This window comes from Pecten maximus, chromosome 5 (genome assembly GCF_902652985.1).
Source record: "Pecten maximus chromosome 5, xPecMax1.1, whole genome shotgun sequence".
In the NCBI taxonomy this organism is placed as follows: domain Eukaryota; kingdom Metazoa; phylum Mollusca; class Bivalvia; order Pectinida; family Pectinidae; genus Pecten; species Pecten maximus.
Window position 1 is genome coordinate 31,846,407 of NC_047019.1, and position 17,744 is coordinate 31,864,150.

General features: G+C 35.6%; 1 protein-coding gene across 1 annotated transcript in view; it reads right to left on the bottom strand.

Moving 5' to 3' along the window:
- LOC117327797 (platelet binding protein GspB-like) overlaps positions 1 to 17,744 on the bottom strand; it is a gene marked incomplete in the record, with an annotated part of 631,084 nt that overhangs the window by 595,782 nt on the left and 17,558 nt on the right. Inside the window, 1 exon segment of the mRNA XM_033884978.1 lies at positions 6,204 to 6,300. Coding sequence (XP_033740869.1) covers positions 6,204 to 6,300 — 97 coding nt within the window.

Genomic DNA, 17,744 nt, shown 5'->3' on the forward strand with positions numbered 1-17,744 from the left:
CGACTCTTGTTTCCTTCCACCTTCATATTTGCCAGGCTAACAGAAATGTAAATACCTGTGCAATCTTTATTTGTTTGTTTTTGATTTGTTTTATTTCAAAACCTTCCCCATATTAAGAGCCAGGGTTAACGTTATAGACAGAGATCTACTTTGTCTTTGAAATTTGAACCCTAATGACCTTGACCTTTAATCAAGTGAGGGGCTGTGATAGCTCAGTTGGTTAGAGTAAGATCTCAGGTGAGTGGTTTGATACTCGTTTACCCATGGCGGTCTTCGTTTCTCGGAAAGCTAAGAAACAGATGATTCAGAAAGACTGCTCTTAATGGCATGCGACAGGCCTTCCCTATGTTGTACAATGACCTTGACATTTAGTCAGTAGAATCCTTGATTAATGCTGAACAGCTTTGCTCCATCATGTCATAACAAATGTTAATCAGTAAAAAGATGCATAATGTTACCTTGAATTTTGAGTCTGTCTGGGTGATGACTTTGACCTTTGACCTTGACTTTTTAGCTGAGTGTGCATTTCTAATAAAGGTAAATAGCTTCATTCATTAAGATCACTTCAACGGTTAGAAGTTATTGCCCACAGATAAGAATTCGAAAAATTTGCACTAATTCAGCCTTTGACCTTGGTGTCAAGGTCTTAACGATCCAATGACAGTGCAATGCACTCTGTCAATGGATGATAAAGTTATACAGCTACATATACTTTGATGTATTTAGGTTTAGAAGACCATACCTGGACAAAAAATATTGGGAAAATATGTCATAGTCACCTAGGTGATGCAAGCTAGTATACTGCATATTTGACAAGATATCTTCAATATTTTAATTAGAAGTTATGGCATGGCCCTGCCAGACAATAAGTTATTAGAAGAACCATAACAACCAGATCCCATACTAGGAATAAGTCTCCCTTCATTCAAAGGGGAGACATAATCATCATGTTTATTCTAGCGTTTCTGATAATGTGGTGCTATATCATGACAATACATGTATACCTTTGGGAATTGCGTTTTAATGGCGACACATACATGTTACTGTACCAGTATAATCACATCATTTTCATTTGTTCAACACAATTTTTATAACTCAGCGATATTCCCTAAGTGTGACAATATATTCTCTTGACAATCAGGATCATTTCTTTTCTAAATTTGAAAATTACAGTAAAATTATCAGAAGAACAAGAAGAAGAACTAGAAACTGGAACTATGACCTGTCAAAAGTTTTTACGAGGCAGAAATAAAACACATTTTTTTTTTATTGGCTCTCCTTCCTTAACATCCTCACAAATTTCAGGAACTGGACAAGAAGTTTAAAATGTGTTTTCAAAGATGGATGCCATGACAACCATCTTGGATTTCGGAACGACCCGAAAAATAACAACACTTGGTCAGTACCATCTCAGGATCATTCCAAGCAAGTTGCAACTCGTTACCAACAGTGGAACTTGAGAAGAGGTTTGAAATGTGAAAAGTTTACGGATGATGACAGATGAAGCACAATAACTATAAATCATCCTGGCCATTCAGGTCAGATGACCTAAAAAGATCCTTTGAAAACTGTGCGTATGCATAGCCGGAAAAAGTTTGTCGATGGACAGACAGACGGGCTGATTCTAGTATACCCCCAACTTTGTTGCGGGGAGTAAAATAAATAATGAACCTCAAAATTAACTTATTCATTCAATCAATGCAAACTTTTATGAAGGTATGAGATATGTTCGAAGACATGTTCAAAATTAATTCATTCACTCACAGTGACATTTAAAAAAAATACATATAATTACATTTTTTGTTCATTATCTACATGACATTGTAACTTTCCAAAACTGATTCTTCTCAAAAGCGATCACTTTTAATACACTGAATCGAAGTGATATACGGAATAGACCCTCTTGTATTATAGTAATAAGAAAACCAAATAAGGAACTAATTTTGTGTCCAGAATGGTTAGAATATACCCAAAATTACTTCTGTAAACAAGCCTGAGATATAACGTGACAGGTATCCGGCCAAATGACCGTGAAATCAACACCTGTAGCGATTGTTGTCGTAAGATTTGTCTTTTGACATATGCATGAAGTAGATAAATCAATACAATATTAACACCTAGAAGAGAATCCCATTTGGTTTTTACATTTCATGATTTAATTGTGGTGTACTAATAAAAAATACAGTCAAGATGAAACCATGCAAACCACCATATGCATCATCGAAGCAGTACAGTCAATTTTCCTTAAAGGGACATAATGGTAGATTTCAACAGTTTCTTCATGCATTTGATTTCCGGAAAGCGTTGTGATACTTGAAATTAGATTCTTTACAAAATTATGGCACTTTTTGTGAAATATTGGCAATGTTTATCAACTTCGAATTTTCGCTGAATAACACTGGAAGTTGTATCTGTCGCCATTTGCTGTTTACATCGGAAAGAGCCGAGTGCGTCACATGATTTCAGTATCCTCGCTTTCACGTGACGAAAATGGAATCGAGGTAAGTGTAAACATTTGTCACATGTATGTAGAACTTGTGATTATTTTGCAATCGGATGGCTTATACGGTCTCTAGGAATATCAATCGTTATTCGTTATTGTTAATTGAGAGCTCAAACAGATAAAAGTACGTAATAATCCTCAGAAGTAACATGTGAAATTTTGACATTCGGCGATGGGGCCTCCAATGGGGACTTCGTTTCGTTTTTTGTGAACTGGGAAAATATTGTTATTATTCATCTTTGAAGTGTTCATTCAACTTAATATCGTCCCAATATAAGAAACAGAAGTGTATACTCAAATTAGAATTGTTTTTTTATGGCCCTAAGTGCTGTGACGACCAGGGACATTCATGTGACGACGTAAGTTATACAGTTGTAACATACAAAAAACAAAAAAAAATTGCCGATCACTAGGTGTTAGGCCTACCCAAATGTGAATTCGATTTAAATCTGATCAAAGGAGATCGACATCGTAAATTGATTGCACTGAGAGCAATACACAAACTGTAGGTCTAGATATAAGAAAAAATAATTCAGTTTTACTCAGAAATTGTAATTTATTCGACTGTTTGAATTCCCTCGGCCTTTCAGATTGACATTCTTATTAAAAATCGGAACCTACATTGAGTTTTCGCACTTACCTTTGCTTCTGTTTAATGATTGTAGTCAAAATGTTGTTGAAAGCCTTGTTCGTTATTTGACGAATTCTATGTACGTCATATTAGCAATTGGATAACAATGATACACGGTTAAAGAGGTGGATATGAGTATTGTTAATTATCTCATTTATATCAATTTATCATCGAAATAAATGAGATATTTAATTCAAAATACTGATGTCCATACTGTTTTAATAATTCAATGATTAGCTGACAGTCTCAATGACAGTCATGGATTGATGAATTGGACGATTCTCATGTTCACCTACATGTACAATTATGTTCATTTATATGTTACATGTTCTTTTATTTCAGTCGTCAACCTCAATAGCATCTTCATTGGCAAGTCAGCAGAGCATGCAGTCTAACTATATATGGGTAGAGGTCAAGGTGACAGGAGTAAAGAAAATATAGAAAACGTGAAAATTTAAGCATTTTATTGGTAATCACCTTGTCTGTTTGCCCATACACATAAGCTAAATTATCTTATTTCAAGGAAGTTGTTTTGACACCTGTGCAGTGAAAAAGTTTGATATATGAAACCAAAATAAATAACATAACATTATTGAATTCATGGAAATCTTGTTTTATTTACCATATATCATATGCATCACTTTTCAATGATACTGGCTCAATGTGTAATATACAGGCAGTCTAACAAAAGCATAAAGTCATCAAGTTTACTTTCTGGTATAATACGATTAATTTGACAAATGTCAAAATCCCCTCTTGGGCGCCCCTTTCGATTTGTATGCCCATTTCGGACTTGTGGAGGCCAATACCAAGCGATTCATGCTGTGTTAACACTTCGTGACCTTTCTTAAGCTTAATCTCGATATTAGTTGTTACCATTTATGATAATTATGTATCATTCAAGTCATCACCTGGGCGTACACGACAGTTGATCTACGAAACATCGAAGTCCAGTGCTGTCAACTACATTGTAACCTGTCAAGCATTAGCTTGGCCAACTGAGGGTCTGTTTTAATCCCTTCGGTCTTTTTTAACTGATGCCATCTGCTTGCACTGTCCCTAAGATAAGTGCTCGTCTTTGTGAAGTTAAAATCACGTTCTCGCTTCTTCGTTTCTTCGTGCTCTTGGTTAAAACTGATTCAGAACCCCTCCACTTAGATCGGGTGTTCGCCATCTTTGTTATGATGTTAACCATTTTCCGCATCGTGCATGCGCATAGGTACGCATAGGTATTTGTTTACACACATCGAAAAATAATAATATGAAATACATGTAGTTGCTAGGGCGTAAATGTTTAGTTATTTATTTTTCATTATTTTTAAACAAATTGTTATGGACACTTTTGAAATTTATAATTAACATAAAGTGCATAACTTTTTACATCATTTTAAATCGTATACCCTTTTTTATATATTATTTAAGTGAAAATCTAGCCATTTAGTCCCTTTAAGAAAGCAAGTAGAGCTAGAAAGACTGAGTTTGGCATTCAATTTGCATTGGGCCCTGAACAGATTACTTTCGTAGCGGAAAGATTTGCAATGATAAAAAAGCTAATAGTAGATCGGGCTACATTTTAAAATACAATATTGATGTCCTGAATAAGGTCGATAGGATACATGTTTAAAATTATATTGTTTTTTTCTGTTTGTACCCCTTATTGTGTCCTATATATATATATGAGCATAGAGGTGTAGCGACAGGCTGGATGCAGGTCAGTATCAATGACAAGTCTTGTGAAATGTGAAATGATGTGAAATATTATAATAATGACAAACATATAGAATAAGCGTCAGAACTTATTTAATTAGTTGATTTTCCATAAAGTCTGTATTCTATGTAGTCATTATCTTCCATAACGTACATTATCAGTAATTCAAAGATACAAATGTCATCTATCAATAATTATGCTAAATCCTTTGGTATCCTGACTGCATGGTCACAATGGATCATATCTCCAAATGGAACTCGTGATCTCTATAAACCAGCCATATCATGTACATGATAAGTTTATAGGGAAGCGCTCCGCTGTATTAACAGATTGGTATAAAAATCTATGCCTAGCAAAAGGTGAAAGCCACAAAGTTAGTCAGTCATTAATATTGTTATTTCTGATCTAATTTAATATGAATATATACTGGTTTTAAGTGTTTTAATCAGAATTGGTATTTTTACAATGAAACTACAGAAGTTGTTAAGTTGATCATCCAATAAATGTACAATGCGACATGATGAAGTTATAGACCGCTTACAGTTATTTTCACGTGCCATTTATGTTTGTATTGTTAATTGACTAACAATAAAATATTACTATCTGTTATGTACTGGTCCAGTAGGCAATAAATATCTTTGCCCAATGGCAGACTTTGATTAGTATCATATATATAATATATTGAAATCTGCTAATGTGTGTCTTTAAATAGACCTTTGGAAGCATTAGACTGTGTTAGCAATAAATCTAATGTAAAGTTACAGTGTTATAATAACTTACTTAATTGACATGTAATGAAGTGAAAAAATATCTTTCATTACTCAAAAGTGTAAACATCTAACTTACTTGAAGTACATATCCCATTATTGTTTGAAGGACCATCATTGTCATAGTAACCCACGTTACAGGTACACTTATTATTGGTACACACAGAGTTGTCCTTACATGCATTTGTAGGAGATGACGGGCATGGCACTCCCGGATTTAATCCTGATTTGGAATAATTTTGTTTCATGCAATCAGGCAAAAGTGACACAGAGTGATGTTGCATAAATCTTATAATGATATTATATATACAATTTAATCATTGATGTTATGAAATGATTGTGATGTGACCATTAAAATAAAAGTGGTTTCCACCATATACTACTAATGTGTCTGTAGTAAAATGAGAATGAGATACAATGACACACAATTTTATACAAAAATTTCAATTTTTAAAGTTCAAAATTTTAATGTTATTGTACATGCTCAATGATTTTAAAATGTTTAATCACCAAGAGCTAACAAATAAGGTTCCTAGTGAAGTACCATTACAGTGTCATGATAACTTACTTAATTGACATGTAGTGCCACTGTCATAGTAACCAGTGTTACAGGTACATATACCACCACTACAGGTAGATAAGTCTGTACATTCATTGTCCACGTTGTTACAGGACTCTCCAGGAAGGATTTCTGATTGTATAATTACACCAAGATATACCAAAGTATCAAACATAACACTAAATACCAAAGGTTATCATGAATATCACATGGAGTTTGGTGTTTGTTATCACTATAAATAATCTTGACAAAATAAACCAGATCAATACCTCAGCAAGAAATGCCACATTTATAGTTGTTTGTTAACTGTGTCAATTTTAACAGCTAAATAGAGCTAATGTTATTTTGTTTTTACCGTATACCATCATTAAATAAACTTGATTTGATTTGATCTTAAATTAATTTGATACTTAACATTAAATATTGATCTACTTTTACTATCTATAAAATGATGAAGGTCACAATTCTTGGTATGCCATCAGGTGAGTAGATTTCTGACTAATGGACATTTTAAATTCAGTATGACATGTGTTTCTATCAACCATCATATAACAGGGCATCCATTAACCCGAGACCTCGGGTCAATGACGCAGCAAAATTTAATTTGACGCACGAGTTTTACATGCTGTGCGTCAATCTGACGCTTCACAATTTGACCACCACTGTCATTAGTCTATGTGTTGTCCAATACCCAGACTCAACAAAGGGTATAGTTGCTATGGTCAGTGACACTAATTAGTAGAATACCCCTTGGAGTCAATTAAAAGAGCCACTCAACTGTGACTAATCCAACTGTCGCTGCCGATTGCCAAATTGGGGCACAGGTGAAATATCTACTGTACCTACCTGTAGCACAGGGGCTAGTAACGATATAAATGGGGAAAAAATGAAAAATAAGAAAAAAACGTACGCAATACATATAACATAACACAAGGGAAGACACAGACAATCCTATCGGTTTTTTTAAATCTCTCGTCATTTTCTTATGCGTCGACCAATTTTACGCTGGTTTTCTCAGAAATGCCAATAAATAGCTATATTTAACGCTTACCGACATAGATTGGCGATTGCGTCCAGTCTTTAGCTATCACAAGTCCTTAAAGCAGACGAATACAAGAGTCCGCCATTTCTTTACAACTAGTCTACGGCTTCTAATGGAGGTTTCCGGAAGAAGAGTGCAGGCGAGAAGTCTACTCGGAAACTTTTGTTTACATGCTCCCGTAACCTCTCGGATGTCATTGTAACCACGTGCTTACAAACAATATGGACGACTCGCAACTGTCAGCCTTAAAAATCGCCAGAACTGGACATAACTGTCTCATCACAGGTATGCCAGGGACAGGAAAAACATTTTTATTAGGTAAAATAATAGACTGCATGCTCGTTGATGATAAGAAAATAATGTTAACGGCATCAACAGGAAAGGCAGCCCTTGTTCTGCATAACAAACTGAATGTCCCAATGAGGTGTTCAACACTACATAGTTGTTTTGGACTTATGGATGGGCGGTTTTCAAAAGAAGAGCTCATTACTTTATACAATGGGGATGAGTATGATAAGCAGCGATCTAGCATTAAGTCTATTGATGTACTTGTTATTGACGAAGTCAGTATGATCAGCGCTAGAACTTTGGATAAAGTTGAAGTGGTGCTGCGCCATGTGAAGGTTTCGTTACAGCCTTTTGGTGGGGTTCAAGTGATTCTCACTGGAGACTTCTTCCAGTTGCCACCTGTGCCATCCCCTGAGTATGATGACGAGGGGAAATATGTCCACACACACCATTTAGTGAAGACATGCTTCCATCATATCAACTTGACAAGCATCCACCGACAGGAGGAACCTGACCTGGTGAATGCAATACAGGAGATTTCACAGTAGGTTACACTTGAAAAGCATGCCTCTTATTCCTTGTATTCATAATACCAATAATTATGATAAAGTGTATGCTTTAAAATCATGCCTTTTATCTTAGTGTTGCAATTGAAAATATGAATTTAATATGTATAAATGGGAGCAGCTGTCATTGTTACAGTTTTAACTTCATAAGTAATAAAATGATCATAATTTAACTTATGATTTTTAAATTACTGATGATATTAAAACTGTAAGGCCAATTTTATGTAATGTCGCACTGGTCACTCAGGTATTATTTCAGTACTGAAAAAAAGAGGTTTCCGCTATATATATTAATTAAGAAAGTTTAAATGATGTCAATTAATAGAACAGAGCAAGAATACAAAGGGGAACTTATACATTTAATTCCATACTTGTTCAGTAGTTATATAAACACATGTGCTAAGTCATCTAAACATTGTGCCGGTATTTCAATTTAAATTCACAAACTAATTCACTGATTGTTTTATCTCAGGGGACACCTCAGTCAAGATAGTTTGAACCTGTTGCAGCAGATGGGAAGATCCCTACCACCAAGTGCCCCTAACCAAGATGAGACTTTGCACTTGTATGCTACCAATTTTGAAGTCGACCTTCACAATGCTAGGAGTCTTCAAGGAATGGAAGGTGTGATATATATACTGTTGGGTTTATTTGTAGGTCATGCAGTAATTTCAAAACATCATCAAAAGGAAAATGACTGAAACAAAAACATGTAATACTAATTTTATACAGACTTTCTTTTGTTAAGATTAAGAAAACTTAAACAATTACCTGTTAGTCTTGGTAGGTTGTTAACACATGGGCCATCGGGGTGTTGGTTTTACGCTTATAGTTCATGCTGCGAGTAAATTTAGGTGAATAGGTAAATCGGTATAGCTTGGAAGAGCCCATGCTGACTGATAATTTATACACTCAACTGTCTCTCCTCATATGCTCTGATATTTACAGGTAGTAATGGTACACTGTACTCCCAGGTAGTCTTGGTAGGTTAACACATGGGCCATCAGAGTGTTGGTTAAATTTAGGTGAATAGGTAAATCAGTTTAGCTTTGAAGAGCCCATGCTGACTGATACTGGATGTCGCAGGATGCTTTTGAGTTTTCGCAGCAGTAGGTATAAGAGGTGCCGCGTCGGAGCATTCCCCATACAACGGTATACCACTCATCCTATGTTGGAATGTCGAATGTTCTTGATTTGAAATAGCGGGACAGTGAGATGGCCTAAATATTTGTACAAGTCTTGTTTTCCTTATTGCGTATTTGTAATGTTTTCAAGGGGCTTTCGCTTCTTTGCTTTTGATGCTGCATTCCCATAGTTGTAAGGATCGGCGGTCAACAAGCCAGCATTGGATTTTCTTCCCTTTGAACGTGCAGATTGACTTATTATCACACTGTTCATTGACGAACAGTACGCGTGGTATGTTGGGTTTGTTGTGTTGCCATTACAAATACCCCGAACTTGGCAAAAGTTTTTTTTTTTTTTAATTATATCAGAGTTAAATCTTGAAGGAAACACACCTTCCCCTGGAAAATCTCTCAGATGGATGTGGCAAATGTTCTTAAAAGTTGCCAGGAGACTAACTTGGTCCTCAAGACATTTCTTGCTAGGAAGACATTTCTCCTTTTCCTTGGCAGATAGTTGAAGTTCCTCAACTTCAGATATCCATGATAAACACCACTTCAGTATCTTGGATAACTCCTCCAGCCTAGAATCTTTCATCGAACGAATTGGTCTTCTGTCTCTAAATATTGCTATCATTTTGCTGGTATTTGTGAGAAACTCGATAGCACCATCCAATACCTTTCCATTGAGTAGTGAGCACTTGTATGCCTTCATCAACCTCAACATATCTTGGTCCAGAACCTCTTCAGATAAATGATTTCTCATTTTTTCAGCGGAGTCTGGATGAAGATGGGAGCTAGTGATTTTGTGATGTACTCTACGGGAGATGTGTGTCTCATCCCATTTAACTGCGTCTACCCATTGATCCCAAACTATAGGATTTCCGCCCAACATCAGTTTCCTTGTATTGTATGGGTGTATACCGCTACTCAGCACAGCATTTCTCAGTTTTTTGATGTTATGTGAGAAGTCTTGTGAGTGACCAATTTTCCTCATGGGATTACAGACATTGACACTCATGTACTCCTGTTCCTTTGCTTCCTCATCATTTTTGAAGTGGAGTTTAATGAATTGACGATTTTGATCTCCTCCGTCCTGAAGGATAAAGTCCACATAAAAGCCCCATGACTGCAATTTTGAGATGACATTCCAAATGATTATATGGAGCTCAGTGGCAGTGACACCAGATGTTGGATAATGGGCAACAGGAAATCTGAAACCTGTGTACCCCAGAAATGAGACCTGTAGCACTTCATTTGCCAAATGTTGTTTCACATGTCCTTCTTTTAGTGCCCTTAAAGCATTTGCTTCATCACCGGTGTCTATGAAGCCCACTAGGGTGTTGTCCTTCCCTTTAGTGTTGAGAACCAAGTCTTCCTGTATTTTGGCCTCGTCATGCACTAATCCTCCGTAATAACCTGATGAAGGAATTTCCAATTTCCTGGCGGTGGCATGCATCCATCTAAGGACTTTATTGTCCACTCCAGCATTCTGAGGCACAATGTTCTTATAGCGTTGAAGTTGCCGTCCAGATGGCAGACAAAATATGCTGCTCTCCTTCATATCACCCATAGGCCCTTGGACTTCTGCACCATAGTCTCAGACAGGTTTTTATCACACCTTTGTCCCATCTTATTTGTCCATTGCTTTTCTTTGCCTGAAGGACATCATGTTGGTTAAGCAAAAAAGATTTCATTTCCTCTGGTGCTTGTGGAAAAATTTCATCTAGGACAGAAGAAATGTCTCCATCATCCGTCTTCGATAATGATACAGGATCATAATCTAATGTCTCATTTTTGAACTTGTTCAACCATAAAACACAGTGTCGACATGCTTCCCCTGTACTCAGAAATTGCAGAACATTTTCACAAGATGGAGTTCTGATTTTTTTTACACTTGTATTAGTGTCAGATTGTGAAATAGTTTCCACTATAATTGTTCCCCGCCCCTGCCGCTTCTTGTTGATTTCCAGCCCTGTGCAGAGCTTCACAGCTTTTGCTATATCAAGTACAACCGGTATGCTTTTTATTTTTTCTGATACAGAGATTGATTGTAAATTGATAGCATTCCCTCTTACTTTAAGGCACCACGTATTGGCTTTGAAATCCAATTCAATCTCCTTCATAATAGGAGTACCATTTAACACAATACCAGATTTCATTAGAATGGTACAGGAGTGCTCTCCCCAACTCGTAAACAAATCCGGTCCTAATAAGGTGATTTCTTGTTGTGGGGAAATTTGAAGATCTCTCCTAGCTCTGTAGGTAACTCCATTAAATAGATGCGTTGTAGTTCCTTTGCTTTCCAATCTGGAAGACTTTACACCAGGGAATAGTCTGAACACATATCTGCTGATGCTTTGTTTTCCAAGTTTAGAATTTGGATGTTGATCTTTGTACAAATCAACCAGCTGATCTTTCTCTATATATGATCCCTCATTCTCATCTGCATGAAGTAATTCTAGTAACCTGTAACAGAAAACATACCATTTCCAATTTCTACTGATAACCTATGCTATAATCATATAATGTTTAGTCTGTTCTCAATTTACAACATCCCCTTTTTTCTAACAACAAATTAAATGTAAGTAGAATATATTTTTCTCTTTTTTACATTTTTTCTGTAGGCCTATTAGGTTTTTTTTCAATTCCGGCATTTTGGGTCCGGATTAAACTATCATTATTAGTTGCCCAATTGTACTTCCTAGCAGACATAAACAAAGATTGTTTTCACACGCTAGAACTATTTCTGCTGTCTTTACGAAAATTTAGGCATGAGTTACAGTAAGTAAACACTTTCAGGCACAATCTGATACTTCAGATGTTGTTTCTAACATTTACATTGGCTTAAATGTCCTTAAAATGTCTGTGAAGTGATGGTGCATCTGGCAACCTATTTCCTCACATTATTTTTTTATTTCAAGTACGAAAACAAAATAGTTTCAATATGTTCAATATCATTTGAATCACAGGAAATCCAACATGAAATGTGTGATAGAGACAATTTATTTACTTCCCGGAATCCCCAAGTAAAAGCTGGACGTTTAAAGTTTTAGCCTAAATAAGTAGGCTATTATGTAATATTAATTTTCATATTTTTCATAGATGTGAACCCAATAATCAATAGTAGGAATATTTCTAATATTTCATCTTCCAAATATCATGATTGTAGTATCAATGCACTTCATGTATTTCATTAAACATATATTTGATTGATTTATTTTTTATTTCAGGAGATGAAACCATTTACCAGTGTATTGATCATGGGGATGTGCAGAGGATCAAGGGGCTAAAAGAATTGCACATAAAAAAAGGCTGTCCTGTAATCCTAACAGTGAACCTCACTGACCAGCTGGTGAATGGCTTAACAGGGAAGGTGACTGTGGCGAAGAAGAACTCTGTGGAGGTGTACTTCCCAGACATAGGGCGACACGAGGAGATACACCCCTACCACTTCACCAACTACAACCCAGCATTAAAACAAGATGTAGGTTCGCGAAAACAAATTCCTCTCACATTGGCCTTTGCATTAACTGTCCATAAATCTCAAGGATTGACACTGGACAGAGTGAGCATAGATTGCAGGAATCTGTACCAGTACGGCCATTTCACGGTTGCTATCAGCAGGGTCAGCAGGAAGAAAGGTTTACAAATTAAACACTTTAAAGAGACAATTATAAGAAAACCTCCCAAAGTCCTCACAGATTTTTACGAAACTCCAACTATCAACCTCCTGGCAGATTTATCATGCTGTACCAAAAAAGACAGAAACTCCATCACTCAAGATGATGATGAGGATGACAACTCTAGCTATCAATTAGCTCATTGCAGTGAGGAAGATATTGGAAGTTCAGACGATGACCAACTGATACAACAGCTTGACATTGTAGACAAATGTGATGATGATCCTCAATATGATAACCCATTTCCAGTGGATATTGACATCAAAACTCAAATATTGTGTGGTTTAGAACAAGATCCTGACACACCAAACATTGAAAAGGAGAATTTAAATGTACATTTCCTGAGCAGTAACATAGAAAAACTCAAACATTTTCTGGACTATCTGTGGAATGAAATGTCAGTAGCTAAACAGAGGCACATTACACACCAACCGGGTAAAGATCTTTGTAATAAAGACAGCAATGAATTTTACAGGGCAGTATTTACTCAGATACTATCATCCAATGAATACATCACCAGAGTGAAGTTATTATTTGGTCAAGACCTACCCACTACATTCAACACTGCCTTTCAGGTTGCCCAGCGAGTGCGACAAACCATGATCAACATTGAATCACAACCAATCAAGGACAGATGTAAAAGTACTGCTGAAAAACACAAAGGATTCCACTTTGAAGAATCTGTTCATGGTCAAGAAAAGATTCGGTATATTGGTGGTTGGTGTGTGGCCAATATCAGGAAGAGAAGGAAATCTGCGATCATACAAAACATGTACAACAAATCCAAAACATCACAGGTACAGCTGATGATTCAGGAAAAAGATCTAACAGATTTCATGGAACAGAAAGGTGAAAGTGAAAGTGTGGACACTATGTCCTACATCACCGATAAACAGAACAACAGAAAAGGACTGTTTGTAATCTCAGACGACTGTCTTAACTTCTTCCTTGAGTTGGACAAGAAGATACGGGAATTACAGATCGACTGACTCTAACCTTGAATATTTAGGACCAAAAATTTCAGAATTTCTTACTTCAAACATATTGTCTGACAAACAGCTTGAAAAAGAATTCAGGAATATTTTCACAAGTTACACAGGTGGAGAAATGGAAGTGGCGGCAGGAAACATTTATAAGGAAATCGTCAACAAATATTGTCTGATGAGCATTTCTCAACTTCGCAGGGACTATCTTAAAACAATTAACATGAAGAAAAAGGAAGCAACGAGAAAACAAGTGAAAATGAGAACAGATACAACAAAATCACTCAAATTCACATTTATGTCTATTGAGAAAGATAAAACACCTAACAAGTTGGCCTCACATAAACGTTTGCAATCAGAGCTCACACAGGATCCTGAATTCTTGGGGAAAAGTTTCACTAAACAACAGCTACTACAGCTATCAGAGGCCTATGGGTTGTCACTGGGAAAATCTGTTCGGAATAAAGGAAATATCACCTCTAAATTAAATCCAGTTATTCTACAGTGTGACAGCTTTATCAATGCACAGGTATTTGCATCATCCTCCGAAGAGTTTACATCTTCATCTGTGACATCATCATCAACAGCTACACCATCAGCTTCAACTTCTGCACCCATCTCTTTAGCTACAAGCGAAACTCAAGATGAAGAATCAACTTCTGCTCCGAGAAAACGAAAAAGGAAATGTAAAGGAAAGAGACGCTCTATCAGGTGGCCGTGTGGTGTTTGCAAAGAAAATGCAAGTACAGATTCTATTGGATGTGATAAATGTGATACATGGTTTCATTGTGCATGTGTCAAAATATTGGATATTGACAATTTACCTGATGAGTGGTTCTGCCAAGATTGTGAAAATTTAAGTTCACCTTAACTGTCTCACTTTTACAATATAAATAGTTTTTATGGTGCTGAAACTAGTTCCATTGTCCGCCTACATCACAAAAAACCAAGACATAGGCCTATATAAGGGACACTGTTGCACTATAACTATATGTAACTGTGTGTACAAGACGTCCTGTGGAGTCTACATGTCAGTGATCTCTCTGCCACTAACAAGTTTGATGTCTTTCAAATCTACAAGAAGTTTTTTGTAAATGAATTATGAGAAATTACTAACTTACCATGTTACTATTGGTTCTCCATTACTGACTTGACGATTGTTGCTAATTGGAAGATGTTGAGTCATATTGGGTCATTTGAACTTATCGTAGAGCACGTTGAGATGTCTTTTTCGAAAATTGGCGCCGTTTCACTTACCTGTGATTGGATGACATCCGAGAGGTTACGGGAGCATGTAAACAAAAGTTTCCGAGTAGACTTCTCGCCTGCACTCTTCTTCCGGAAACCTCCATTAGAAGCCGTAGACTAGTTGTAAAGAAATGGCGGACTCTTGTATTCGTCTGCTTTAAGGACTTGTGATAGCTAAAGACTGGACGCAATCGCCAATCTATGTCGGTAAGCGTTAAATATAGCTATTTATTGGCATTTCTGAGAAAACCAGCGTAAAATTGGTCGACGCATAAGAAAATGACGAGAGATTTAAAAAAACCGATAGGATTGTCTGTGTCTTCCCTTGTGTTATGTTATATGTATTGCGTACGTTTTTTTCTTATTTTTCATTTTTTCCCCATTTATATCGTTACTAGCCCCTGTGCCTGTAGTGGCCGATCTGCATTTTGTTCTAAGCAATAACATTTAAATAATTGAAATAAGTAAGCTATAAAAGATTCCCATCCCATTAATAAATAAAACATATGTTTTTGATAATTTTCAAGTATGTAAATAACAAGAATGAGATCGTAAGCAGGCCTAGTTTGCAGCATGCCAACACAGGCGGCAGCCATTTTGTTGTTAACCTGAATAACCTTACATGACCTCGATCTGCAGTGCATTTGACAGGTTGGGAAGCGTAAATCATTCATGTTACATTTTGGCGGGAAATATGATAACAAGATTAGCATACAAAAATTATCTCTAGAGGCTGAGCAGATTAAAAAAAAAAATTTAAAAAAAGATGGTTTTACAAATAATGCTTAAACAATGTAACACATTTAAACATAATTTCAGCAAGAAAACTTTTTTTTTGTTAAAAGGTTTATAAGAAATTAATTTCAGTTATTCAAATCAAATAAAAAAAATAACTATGTTTTAATTGTACTTAATTCAAACAAAAAATATACTGTGTATAATTAAAAGAAAAGTGTAAATCTTAAAAACACTTTCATTTATTTAATAAAAACAAATATTAGATAATAAATTAAGATGAACTAAATTCTTTTGAATATTATTCAATTAAAAAAAGACATTTCTATCAGTTTACATTTGGAAACGATTAACCGTAAAGTTTGAGAATTTCATATTTTGACTCTCAGGATTTTGATTTGACTCTCAGGATTTCAGAGCTAAGGGTCACTGACTCTTGAGATTTTCATCCTACTGGATGCCCTGATATAATACACTGTATTCATTGTTCAAATGATTATGCCTCATAATTCCATCCTAAAATTTTCGTTTTGATTCTTTGGGAATTGTTACCCTAACATTTAGTAGACTTTGCCTATACCTACACGTCTATATAGGAAGGATTAATCAGCATCATAAAGATTGTAGTGTATATTTATTTAGAAAAATACATTTCATTTGACAGACTTCTAATGAAGTCAAAAAATATCTTTCATTACTCAAAAGTGTAAACATCTAACTTACTTGAAGTACATATCCCATTATTGGTTGAAGGACCATCACTGTCATAGTAACCCACGTTACAGGTACACTTATTATTGGTACACACAGAGTTGTCCTTACATGCATTTGTAGGAGATGAAGGGCATGGCACTCCCGGATTTAGTCCTGATTAGAATTGATTTTGTTTAATGCAATCAGGCAAAAGTGATATAGAGTGATCGCAGCATGTTGCATCAATCTTATTATGAAATTATATTAAATACGATTAAATCATTGTTGTTATAAAATGATTGTGATGTGACCATTTAATAAGTGGTTTACATCATATACTACTAATTATGTGACTGTAGTAAAATGAGAAAGAGATACAATGACACAAAATTATTCTTAAAATTTCACTTTTAGAAGTGCAAATGTTAACATACATGCTCAACGATTTCAAAATCTTTAAACACCTAGACCTAACAAATAAGGTTCCTAGTGAAGTACCATTACAGTGTTATAATAACTTACTTGATTGGCATGTAGATCCACTGTCGTAGTAACCAGTGTTACAGGTACATTTACCACCACTACAGCTAGACAAGTCGGTACATTCATTGGCCACATTGTTACAGGACTCTCCAGGAAGGATTTCTGATTGTATAATTACACCAAGATATACCAAAGTATCAAACATAACACTAAGTACCAAAGGTTATCATAAATATCACATGGAGTTTGGTGTTTGTTAATCATTATAAATAATCTTGACAAAATAAACCAGATCAATACCTCAGCACGAAATGCCATATTTCTAGTTGTTTGTTGACAACTGTGTCAGTTTTAGTAGCTCAATAGAGCTAATGTTATTTTGTTTTTACCGTATACCATCATTAAATAAACTTGATTTGATTTGATCTGAAATTGATACTTAACATTAAATATTGATCTACTTTTACTATCTATAAAATGATGAAGGTCACAATTCTTGGTATGACATCAGGTGAGTAGATTTCTGACTGATGGACATTTTAAATTCAGTATGACATGTGTTTCTATCAACCATCATATAATACACTGTCTTCATTGTTCAAATGATTATGCCTCATAATTCCATCCTAAAATTTCCTTTCGATTCTTTGGGAACTGTTACCCTAACATTTAGTAGACTTTGCCTATACCTACAGGTCTATATAGGAAGGATTAATCAGCATCATAAAGATTGT